The 12,318-nt window shown below is 40.5% G+C and overlaps 1 protein-coding gene across 4 annotated transcripts in view; it reads right to left on the bottom strand.

Annotated features, from left to right (window-relative positions):
- Positions 1-12,318, bottom strand: part of AEBP2 (AE binding protein 2) — a 48,291-nt gene that overhangs the window by 21,766 nt on the left and 14,207 nt on the right. For 2 of the 4 annotated variants that reach the window (XM_081331235.1, XM_081331236.1), the window contains exons 2-5: positions 10,401-10,608; positions 7,684-7,791; positions 2,831-3,017; positions 1,895-1,963 (exon numbers count right to left, since the gene is read on the bottom strand). In XM_081331235.1, coding sequence (XP_081187361.1) covers positions 1,895-1,963; positions 2,831-3,017; positions 7,684-7,791; positions 10,401-10,608 — 572 coding nt within the window. The remainder of the gene's footprint in view (positions 1-1,894; positions 1,964-2,830; positions 3,018-7,683; positions 7,792-10,400; positions 10,609-12,318) is intronic. The other 2 variants (XM_081331237.1, XM_081331238.1) reach the window with 1 other exon arrangement.

The raw sequence follows: 12,318 nt of genomic DNA, 5'->3' as shown, positions 1-12,318 counted from the left end.
TTGATAGTGGTTCTACTCCTACATGAGTGGTGATACCAATCACAAATTCAGGAGGAGAAGCATTCAAGCCCATGATTATTATAATGTGTGGTAACTCAGGACTCTCCCTTATACTACTTAATATCTACATAAAATCACAGTGGGAGGTTGCCCAACTCTCCATAACGAGGTTTCTGTGCTACGCACGTAACACCCATTTGTACACTGCCACCCCAGGCAAAGGTGGAGATGTTGTGCTTACATCCTGAGAGGATCTGAATGGGATAATGTAAATTCAGGTTGAGTCCCTCCAAGACAGAGCTGCTATTTTTTAACAGACCATGGGGTATCCAAACAACATCAGTTCTCAGTGGTCATGGAGTTTGTTCCCACTGAAGGAACTGAGCTTTAAACAGCAGGATGTGCTGCTGTCAGGAATGGCGCTGGGAGGTGGGGGCACTGCTCAGCTTCAGCTGGTAAACCAGTTGTGGCTCTGCTTGGACCCAGATGCCCTAGCAAGTAATTTACATCTTTATAACGACTCAGCAGGACTACTGCAACATGCTATGTATAGGCTGTCATCGGAAACTACTTAGAAACTACAGATGGTACAAAATAGAGCAGATAAAGTGCTAGCAATTTACTCCTAGCAGTGCATAATACATATTTTGGTTAGGGTTCCGCAACTATTTAAAAAAAAAAAGCAGAAAGTTACCTTTTAAAGCCCAACACAGCACAATATCCAGTTACCTCAGGCAATTCCTTGCTAGGACAGAATCTGCTTACCTGGTTTGATCATTACAAGAGGATTTCAGAGTTTGAGGTAGATGGGTGTGGACAAGGCAGCATATCGCTTCAATGGTAGCCCCCATTTTATGGAATTCTCTCCCCAAGAGGAACACAAAGCCTCTGAATCTCTTGGCTTTTCAAAACCAAGTTGTAACACTTTTCTTTCATCAAATTGAATGACATTTTGTGTTATTTACTGGAAATGTTATTGTTATTAGTTGTTTGGCCTGTTGTTGTTTTAATGCTTGCAACATTAAAATGTTGTAAAATGACCACAGATATATGTAAACTGAAGACTAAAAAAAATAATAACTGAATCTTGCTATTACCGGTAGATGAAATACCAATGTTTGCCATCATTTTCCTTTCTAAAAAGTATCTTTTGAGCCCAGCATAGGCTCCACAGGCAATTATTTAAAAATATAATAAATAGGCAATTTAAACAGGACTTTGTTTTGAAGTCTGTATAAGGAAAAAAAAATGAAACACAAAGCAAAGATAATCTGGAATATTAAAAAGCATCCTGGAGGCCGGAAAGAAATTGTCATAAAATCCTTCAATATTTATATCCTTTCTTTTGTAATAAATAAATGCACAAGAAAAAGCCATTTTGGTTATCGACCCATGTGAATCATCAACAAGTGCCCATATGACCCTGTGGAAACTCCTATGATTATTTTATTTTGATGTGGCTACCAGGAGGGTTGGCTTTTTCCCCCTCTGAAACTGTTGGGACTTGTAAGCCATAGTTTGTTCTTGGCTTCTAATCTTGGCTTGCCTGGGAAAGACAAGCTGGGTAATTTGCAAGTCACAATAAGCAAACCTCAGAAAGCAGCGCATTCTTTTCTTTGTTTAGCTCAGGGCTAGGCAAGCTCGTCTCTTTTATGACTCGTGGACTTCAGTTCCCAGAATTCCTGAGCCAGCATGGCTCAGCTTGGAAACCTCTCCCTTTCCCCTCAGCATGGCTGGCTCAGGAATTCTGGGAGTTGAAGTCCATGAGTTATAAAAGAGCCGAGGTTGCCTACTCCTGGTTTAGCTAGTCCCGCTAACAAGCTATGTGGGAGCTATTGAGCAGCGTTCTTTAAGCATGCTTGCTCGTCCACAGCGAGTCAGAATTCTGGCTTACCATGACGTGTGACCACTCCTATTGTCTTGTCAGTGGTTAAGAGTTCCCCAGCACAGTCTGGCATCAGCCCTATAGAGGACAGCAGAGTCAAGGCCTTTATATATCCAGTATCCTAAAACCTTAAATGTTTTGTGAAATGAATGGCTGATTCAATACAGCGCAGCTGCCACCAAATGCAACTGCAGAACTCATTTTTGAACTCAGACAATAGTATCATTATGAGCTAAACATCCATCTTGGAAAAACTGGATTATGCCAATGTAGACCCCCCCCCTCCATTTTTCATGGGTCTTAAGGGAGCTTCTCTCTTTGAAACATCCCAGCTGATCACAATGGACGACTCGTCAAGTTGTCGAAAGAGAAAGCAGGAGTGCAGAAAGTGCTCTGGGTTCAAAGGCGAAAAGATTCTTCCGAGTCTGAGCACAAAGAATCTGTTAGGAGGGCAGCCAATGAGAAAAAGTAGGTAATTCTAACAAAAAAATCTATTTAAATCTTTGTTAGCTGGGACAGTCTTATTTCCAAACAAAGAGCCTCCAATCGTACATCCCTCACTTCATCTTTACAACTACTTCTTAGCCCAATAAAGGATTCCAGAGATGATGACAAAAATGACACTAATCATTGTCCTCTGAATGCCAACGAACTATATATATTCTGTCTAGTAAAGAAATCCTATTAGATATAAAGGTTCTGCCTGCTATAATTCTGAAGCTGTCAGCTTCAGAGCTGAGAATAAGTTAAGAAGGTACATTCATACTAGGTACAATGATCTCTCTGACTTTTCCAAGGAGCAAGACCTTAAATTCAAAGCTACTGATGAGAGGATTTGCAAGAAGACGGTAAACAGGCAAAAAGCTACTGCGAGCAAGCAAGCCATCAAAGGTCAGCTTCAGGTTTGTAAAGCTTATCACAGAACTAAAATATGCATAGGCTTACGTAAAGAGCGCCTCCGTTTGTTCTTTAACTTCTTCCTTTTGTTCATTCCAGCTTTAGAAGGAGACTCTTCTTTTGCCTTTGGCTGGTTGGTAACTTTTGAAGAGTTCTGCTGACTGAAGTGTGTCGGTACATGCCGAGCCAGACCACTCTGGGAAGCAAAACTCGCATTGCATCCTCCAACAACGCACTAAAAAATAAAATAAAATAAAATAAATAAAATAAAATAAAATAAAATAATAAAATAAAATAAAATAAAATAATAAAACAAAATAAAATAAAAAAAATAAAATAAAAGCAAAGTTAGAGGTACTCAAGTGAGGCTATCACTGAACCAAGAAGGAACAGGCTGCTGCGATCTTGCTTTGCTATAATCCTTTTATGAAAAGAACAACTGAGCAATCCCAGTCAACATACTGAGAAGTGCTCACTTCAAACAGGATGTCAATTATTAAAGATTACCGTCCCTTCATTGTTCTTAATGTAACACAGCATGCAACCAAGCATTGACAGTAGACAACGCTGATTTCTGAACCCTAGAGCAGGGCTAGGCAAGCTCGTCTCTTTTATGACTCCTGGACTTCAGCTCCCAGAATTCCTGAGCCAGCATGGCTCAGCTTGGAAACTCTCCCTTTCCCCTCAGCATGGCTGGCTCAGGAATTCTGGGAGCTGAAGTCCACGAATCATAAAAGAGCCAAGGTTGCCTACCCCTGCACTAGAGTGATAACTCAGTTCCAGTGATGTGAGAACATAGCCAACAATATGAAGTTAACAGCTTTTTTTGCCTAGTTAACAGCAGATATTAATGGATTTTGTGTGAATGAATACTTAATTCTTTTATAAAGAAACAAATCTAACAATAAGATTAAGTCAATAAGCTTCGCAAAAGTCAGTTGAAATGTTGCATTTCCTCAAATGCAGATATGATATTGTTGCCGTTATGGAAACGTGGTGGGATGAAACCCACAAATGGAATATACAGCTAGAGGGATTTAAATTATTTAAAGGAAACAGAATACATGAGGACCTGGAGTTGCACTATATATATAACAAATAACTACATCTCTACAGAAATAGAGCACAACAATGACGAAAACTGTCCTAAATGCATTTGGGTCAATTATAAAAGGGGGGTGGTGAGGAATGAAACTGCCATAGGCCTATACCAGTGGTGGCGAACCTGTGGCACGCAGAGCCCTCTCTGTGGGCACGCGTGCCGTCGCCCCAGTCCTAGGCCTTCAGCTGTGTTTTAGAAAACCTTTTCACTTTAGGCCTCCGCCATGTGCAAAAAAAAAAAAGGTTCAATCAATCAATTTCAACTTGTCACAGGAAAAAAAAAGATCTCGCAAAGTTGGAATTGATTGATTGAACTTTTTAGTCCCACCCAGTCTGCCATTACCACCGCAGCCACGCCCACCCAATGAGCCACACCCACACAATTTGCCACACCCACCCGGCACCCAACGGTACATAAGTGGGTTTTGGATTGCAGTTTGGGCACTCGGTCTCTAAAAGGTTCGCCATCACTGGCCTATACTATAGATGAACTTTCTGCTAGTCAGTAAACTAAAGTATGTAGGAAGCACATCACAATAGTAATGGGGGACTTTAACTACCCTGAGATCAACTGGGAGACAAACTCTGCACCAAATGAAAGATCAAACAGGTTCCTGACAAACCTAGCAGACAACTTTGTCTCCCAAAAAGTAGAGAAGGGAACCAGCCATATTAATTCTCACTAACAGAGATGAAATGATAGGTGCTGAAGCTACAGGAACCTTGGGGGGAGTGATCATGCAATATTGGAATTCAACATTATGCAAGCATAAGCAATACAATAAAGTCAAACTAGAGTCTTGGAGCTAATTTCAATAAACTTAGACAGAGTTTGGGAAGGATTTCATGGATGAGAATCCCCAAGAAGAAAACAACCCAAGAAACTTGGGAAACTTTGAAAAGTGAGATTATAAAAGCCTAATACAATACCAATGAAGAAGAAAAATAACAGCTCTCAAAAGAAATCAGCATGGCTGCATAAAGAACACTCTGATAAATTGAAAGACAAAAAGGACAAGTATAAAAAGTGGGAAGAGGGGCACATAACTAAGGCAGGATATCAGCAAATAGCCTGAGCCTGCAAAGATGAAGTGAAGAAAACTAAGGCTCAAAATAAACTAAGGCTTGCGACAAAAGTCAAAAATAACAAAAAAAGAAGCTTCTTTCAACATGTAAAAATCAAGAAAAAAGTCAAGGAAATGATTGGTCCACTAATGGGAGAAAGTGGCAAGAAGGTGAAAGCAGAACTGCTTGACTAGTTTTTTGCATCTGTCTTTACACAAAAGGAAAAAAACAGTTAAACCTATCAAAAACAGTACCGTAAAAAACAGATTAGGAATATAAATCAAAATAGGCAAGAAAATGGTAAGTGAGCACCTGAACACCCTAGACAAGTTTAAATCACCAGGACCAGATGGATTACACCCCAAGGTTCTGAAGGACCTGGCAGACATGATCTCAGGAAAATAACCAAAAGTTAGGTTTGTCAAAACCAGATCATGCCAGACAAACTTTATTGCATTCTTTTGCAAAGTGACAAAATTAGTGGACAGAGGAATGCTATGGATATAATTTACTTGGACTTAAGTAAGATATTTGATAAAGTAGACCACAACCTACTACTTGATAAGATAGAAAAGTGTGGGCTAGACAGCATCACCACCGGATGGATTTGTAACTGGCTGACCAACCGCACTCAATGGAATTGCATCTACATGGAGGAAAATATGCAGTGGGATACCCCAAGACTCTGTTTAAGCCCAGTACTCAACATCTTCATCAATGTTTTGGAGGAGGGGATAGATGGGGAGCTCATCAAATTTGCAGATGACACCAAGCTGGCAGGAACAGCCAACACTCCAGAAGATAGGCTTAAAATACAGAAGGATCTTGACAGACTTGAACATTGGGTGCAAGTTTGTAAGCCACCCTGAGTCTTCGGAGAAAGGCGGGATATAAATGGAATTAAAATAAATTAAATAAATAAAAAAGAAATTCAATAGTGAAAAAGGCAAGGTTCTACATTTAGGCAAGAAAAACCAAATCCGCAGGTATAATAGTATAAGTGGTACCTGGCTCAATAGTAGTAACTGTGAGAGGGATCTCGGAGTCCTAGTGGACAATCACCTAAATATGAGTCAGCAGTGTGCTACAGCTGCCAAAAAAGCCAACACAGTGCTAGGCTGCATTAACAGAGGAATAGAATCAAGATCAGATGAAGTGTTAATACTACTTTATAATGCCTTGTAAGACCATACTTGGAATACTGCATCCAGTTTTGGTCACCACGATGTAAAAAAGATGTTGAGAATCTAGAAAGGGTACAGAGAAGAGCAAAAAAAAACCCTGGAGGCTAAAACATATAGAGCGGTTGCTGGAATTGGGTATGTCTAGTTCACAGGTCTGCAACCCACGGCTCCGGAGCCGCATGCGGCTCTTTCAGCCGTCTCCTGCGGCTCCCAGTCCTCTGCCATGTGCAGTCCAAAAAAAAAAAGTGGGACTAAAAAAGTTCAACCAATCAATTCAAATATGCAGGGTAGGTGCATATCTCGCCTTGGCTCCACTCTTCAGTCAAACCCTGTTGTGCCCATGCGCGCATGTATGCGCATGTGCACACATTTTTTTGCGGCTCCCAGTTTTTCCTTTTGTGAGGGAACCGGTTCCGAGTGGCTCTTTCACTGTTTCAGGTTGCTGACCCCTGGTCTAGTTTAATGAAGAGAAGGACGAGGGGGGACATGATAGCAGTCTTCCAATATCTCAGGGGTTGCTACAAAGAAGAGGGAGTCAAGCTATTCTCCAAAGCACCTGAAGGCAGAACAAGAAGCAACGGATGGAAACTAATCAAAGAGAAAAGCAACCTAGAACTAAGGAGAAATTTTCTGACAGAACAATTAATCAGTGGAAAGACATTGGACAGACATTTGTCTGAAACGGTACAGGGCACGGGTCGGCAACCCAGAGCCGCATGGGGCTCTTTCAGCCTTCTCCTGCAGCTCCCACTAGTCCTCTGCCATTTGCAGAGAGAGAGAGAGAGAGAGAGAGAGAGAGAGAGACAGAGACAGAGAGAGAGAGACAGAGAGAGAGACAGAGAGAGAGAGAGAGAGAGAGAGAGAGAGAGAGAGAGAGAGAGAGACAGAGAGACAGACAGAGACAGGTACTTGCACTTCCCTTCTCTTTCTCTCTGTGTAAAAAAAAGTGTGTGGCCTCATGCTGTTCTCCAACAAGCTGATAAGCTTATTGGGTGGGGCTCCTGCCTTTGCTGCGTCTCAGCAGGAAGCAGCATATCTCTCTCTCTCTCCCCCCAGGTGAAGGGGGAGAGAGAGAGAGAGAGAGAGAGAGAGAGAGAACGCATGCACAGCAGTCTCTATTTCTTTTTAATTAAACTCTTCAATCAAGCTCTGGCCCTTGCGTGCGTGTGCGAGTTTTGTGGCTCCCAGTGTTTTCTTCTCTCTGGGAAATGGGTCCAAGTGGCTCTTTGAATGTTTAAGGTTGCTGACCCCTAGTATACGGTTTCCTGCTTGAGCAGGGGATTGGACTTACTGTAGAATACTTTTTACAGAGTGATTTAAGCAGGTACCAATCTTAAAGTATTATTTGTTAGTCAGTTTGCCTTATTGTATTTGTATTCTCTTTTGAATCTGTTAATTTAGGCAGACTGCTGTCATACTTTAAAGGCAAGTTATTTCAGGGCATAAGGACAATGCCTTCCTTTGAGATAAACGCATAAATATTTTAATAAATATTGAATGCAGAGATAAAAGAAAACCAGGTAGGCTAAAAAGCCTTAGAAAATAACCTACCTTAAAAGGTTTGTCCCCACTATGGGTCAACATATGCCGTTGTAACCAACTCTGGCTTGTTGATGGTGTGTTATACACTTTGCAGCCTTTCCATAAGCAAACAAATACCTAGTAAGAGAAAACCCAAGTTAGGTGGAAGCTTTGTTTACAAATATTTTTGACATTCAAGATATTATATTAACTCAATAAGTTACCCGAAAACACATATTTCTGTAAAGAATGTTTGCTTTTAGTCAGGGTGGATTTGATTTAAATCAACTCGATTTAAATCACAATTTAAATCATGATTTAAATCACTAGTAAAAAGGCTTGATTTAAATCAAGTTGATTTAAATCATGATTTTTAATGAGCAGCTGTCATCTCTGTCCCGCAGCGGCTCCTCCTCTGACCCGCTGTCGACTCACCGACAATCCCCTTCACTTTAATGGGACGGCTGGTGATGTGGCAGTGACATAACAAAGTGAGGGACGTGGCGGGCAGCAGTTGAGTGGATGCCCGCTAACAGGCGCTGCCATGATGGATCTGAAATGACAGGTGCTCTTTAAATGTAAATTCTTGCTGGTAGTCAGAATCTTTAATATTATTATTTGCAAAGAAAATGAAGGTTTCCTATTTAGAATAATAAGCTATCAGGTTAGTAAAACAGTGAAATCAGAAATAGTTTTTTTTCTCTATATCTTTTAACTGTTATTATTTTCAGTCTTACATTTATAGAAATCTTACTTATACACTGCAAGCTTCATTTAAATGACCGAAACCATTCATTTCTAAGTGATATATCTGATGTAATATGCCTACTTCAATAAAGCATACAATCCCTCTCCACATGCTACATGTATATTACATGAATTAACAATCACTTAAAAAACTTTTGAAGTAGTTCAGCATGGGCAAAATATGTTTGCTTTGGTAAAACCAATGAATTCTGCATTCCAGTTCGACTTACATGTTAGAATCCAATTTATGCCCATGTTGTAACTGTGTAAGAATGCAGTTACAGGTAATCCTTGACTTATGCCCTCAACTGAGCCCAAAATTCTTGTAGCTAAGCAAGACAGTTGTTGAGTTGCACCCAATTTTATGACCTGTTTGCCACAGTTGTTAAGAGAATCACTTCAGTTGTTAAGTGAATCTGGCTTCCTCCATTGATTTTGCTTGTCGGAAGCTGGCTGAGGAGGTTCCAAAAGGCGATCACATGACCCCAGGACACTACAATTGTCATAAATACATGCCAGTTGCCAAGCACCTGAACTTTGATCACATGACCATGGGGATCCTGCAATAGTGGGAAAAGTGGTCATAAGGCACTTTTTTCAGTGTCATTGTTAACTTCAAACAGTCACAAAGTGAATGGTTGTAAGTCAAGGACTACCTCTATATGCAGATAATGAAACTGTAATAGTTCTATTAATTAGGTGTACTTTATCATCCAGATAGAACAGTGCCAAAGGGAATCATGCTATTATCCCTGCTTTTGGTCACTAAATGAATGATTGTAAATCGAGGACTACCTGTATTTGTCTTGGAGAATCTGTGCCCTCCCAATTTCTGACTCTTACATATACAGGCAGACTTTAAAATCTCCACTATTTGCAAAAGAAAATCTCTCATCATCTTCAAAATCCCCCTTGGCCTTGTTTTGCCTTCTATCATTTTGGGACAGGCAAAGCATTCAAAGGAGGTGACAAAGGATGCTGGAACAAAGGACCTATCCTTAAAGTTAGAGGGAAAGGGCATTCCAAAAGGCTCAGTGAAGTCTTTATGTTTCAACCTGTCAAGCCACTTTAAAGGTGCTTCTGAAATCCCAACAAGGTGTTTCCTGTATACATACAGATGGAAACAGCTGGAGACTTGGATGCCATTGTATAGAGCAGGGGTCCCCAATCCCCAGTCCATGGACCGGCACCAGGCCACAGCGTGCCAGAAACCGGGACGCATAAACAACCAAAGCCCCATCCGCGGGATGCATGCAGCACACAAAACCACGCCTCCTCCGGTCCGCGGAAAAACCTCTCTCCACAGAACCGGTCCTTGGTGCCCGAAAGGTTGGAGGAGGGCCTCTGGTATAGAGTCTTCCAACAAAGGTGCTTTAGACCTTCAAGGAATGGTTCTTTCTGACGCTGATGTGTTTTGTGCATCGCTCCTTCTGAATGCATTGCAAAGCCCTAACATCCACTTTCACAGGCAAATGAATTTGTATCTCTAATTGTTACTCATCCTATTTTACCACTAAATCTATCTATCTATCCTGCTCCTCTATTTGGAAACATGCACTAAATGTTTGTTTTGGCTTTGCTTTTATTTGGCATTATCTCAAAGCCTATTTTTTCCTATCAAGTCTTTAGGACAACTATGTATTTCCCAATGTTCTACTAAACTAAGAACTATATCTGCCTCTCTATTTTCACCTGTTCCACCCGTTATTCACCTCTTCTTCCTCTTCAGCTCACTTTTGCCTATGATAGTAAACATCTAGAGTACAATGCATTCTTTCATACACGGGGTTATCATCGTCCCATCATTCAGTATTCCTTATAATTTGTATTTCCAGTCTATTGTTAGTTCCCATTCTTGAAATACCTTGGTTTTAACAAGTTTAAATTAGTTTTAAAAATGCACACTATAAGAGCATATCTTTTCCCCATAAAACATACTTAATCCTTGATCTAAACACACAGATATTATTGAAAGGACAAATTTAAAAAAAAACACCAACCCCTCCTCGCTGACCATCTACGTGTATAGACCGAATGTGATCTGCCAGATCTGGACTGGAGTTGAAGCAAGAATGGCACTGGTCCCAGCAGCAGTTATAAGCAATACTTTTTGCAGATGACGTAGTCACTCCCTGTCCATTCATCATGACTGGAGTTGAACGTCCACTGGAAATTGTGCTGTCTACATCCATTATGGTACTGCTTATGCTGCAAGAAGAGGGGAAAAATAATATTTCTTTTCAACAGAGGGACAATTTTGCCAAATACATGGTTAAATACATTTACATTTTGTCCTGCCAGTTTGTTAGAGCATTCAAAGCCACCTGACGTAAAAACCAGGAGGCCATAAATTTAGGCGTGACTTGAGCCAGTTGCTTCCTCTGAGCCCTAGGAAGAAGGAAGTGGCAAACCACTTCCCAAAAAAAGTTGCCAAGAAAATTACATGGATCTCCAGTGCACCCCTCCAAAAAGAGGCACAGAACATTTAATATTACTGATACACTGTACAAAGTAAATATTTATGAATCAATTATAACTGATGTTATGTTTAAAGGAAGCAGCAATTTTCTCATGAGGCCTTTAACTGGTCTGGAAGATATTATTTAAAAAACATAGGTGCCAATGAAACTGAACAATTCCTAACGTAACTAGAAAAGATGCTATTACGGTATTATGCTTCATTCATTCCCATTCAATGTACTCTATAAAAGCAGTGTTTAATTTACCTTTAAAATCTACACCTTTATCAATTCACCAAGCACAACCAATTTTTCTCAGTAGCCTTTTACAATCCATCAAAAGATTGCAGAAGTGCACGTAGGAAAACCTTACCAAGCTTCTAACACAAGCATTTAATAGCTGGCCTGGTCCAGCATCTTAATCAGTCTCACTCAGATATTAAATGATATACATGAAGACCAAAGGCAGAATAAAAGTTAACAAATAAAACAGAGGACCTTACAAACTCAGTGTAGCAAAAAGCCAATGAAGCTACTCAATACTCTCCTAGCACATCTAAAGTTGAGATAGCAATACAGGTGCGTCTGAATTAAAATGCTTCTAGCATTAGGCACACATAGGGGAGTGACAGACACTCAGCAATGTTGGGAGAGTGAGGTTTTCCCTATCTTGATTTATATTATTAAAAGTATGCCAAGGATCAAAGTTGGAGCCTCATTCAAGCAAAACAAGGATCCCAAAATAAGAAATCCCAATGGACTTTCATTCTTTGATGGAATACATAGCCTTCTTCAACAAAAGTGTAGATATATACTGGTAGTCTTTGCTTACTGACAGTAATTGGGCCTGAGAAATCCATTGCTAAGCAACAGGGTTGTAAAGTGCAATGTCACATGACTGTGCCAACTTACGGAGGCAGGCAGTCCCAGTTGCCATCATTAGCCAAGCCGAATCACACATGGTTAGTGTCCACACTCATCTGTCATGACTTCCTGCTGGTTTCCCCACTGCTTTTGCTTGTTAGAAGCTGACAGTGAAGGTTGCAAATAGCAACCATGTAATGGTGCAATGATATAATTGTGAGCTGGTTATCAAGCACATGAATCATCATCATGTATCCAGGAACAGGGACACTGATGGCCACAACTATATGGACTGGTCTCTCTCGTTGAGCTTGAATGGTTGCTAAATGAGTTAAATGAGGACTATTTTTAGCGCAGAGGAAAATCAACAGACTGGGTAAATATCTTGTGCCCAATTCCCCTGTACTTGCTAGCCAGAGCTGGTTATTTATTTATGAAGCCCCTATAATGGAATGTCTAGAGACTAGTTACTCAAACTTCATGTAGACTTGTCACAGAGAGTGGAAGATACTATCAGTATTTCCCACCTAAGCTGCTTCAACCTTCATTAATGGTAATTTCTCTCATCCATGTAAAGCAGAATTTGGAACCTTGT

Source organism: Vipera berus, assembly GCF_964194415.1.
Source record: "Vipera berus genome assembly, chromosome: 6".
NCBI classification, from domain to species: Eukaryota; Metazoa; Chordata; class Lepidosauria; order Squamata; family Viperidae; genus Vipera; species Vipera berus.
The sequence above is the reverse complement of the archived record's forward strand: the minus strand, read 5'-3'. Positions and strand labels throughout refer to the sequence as shown.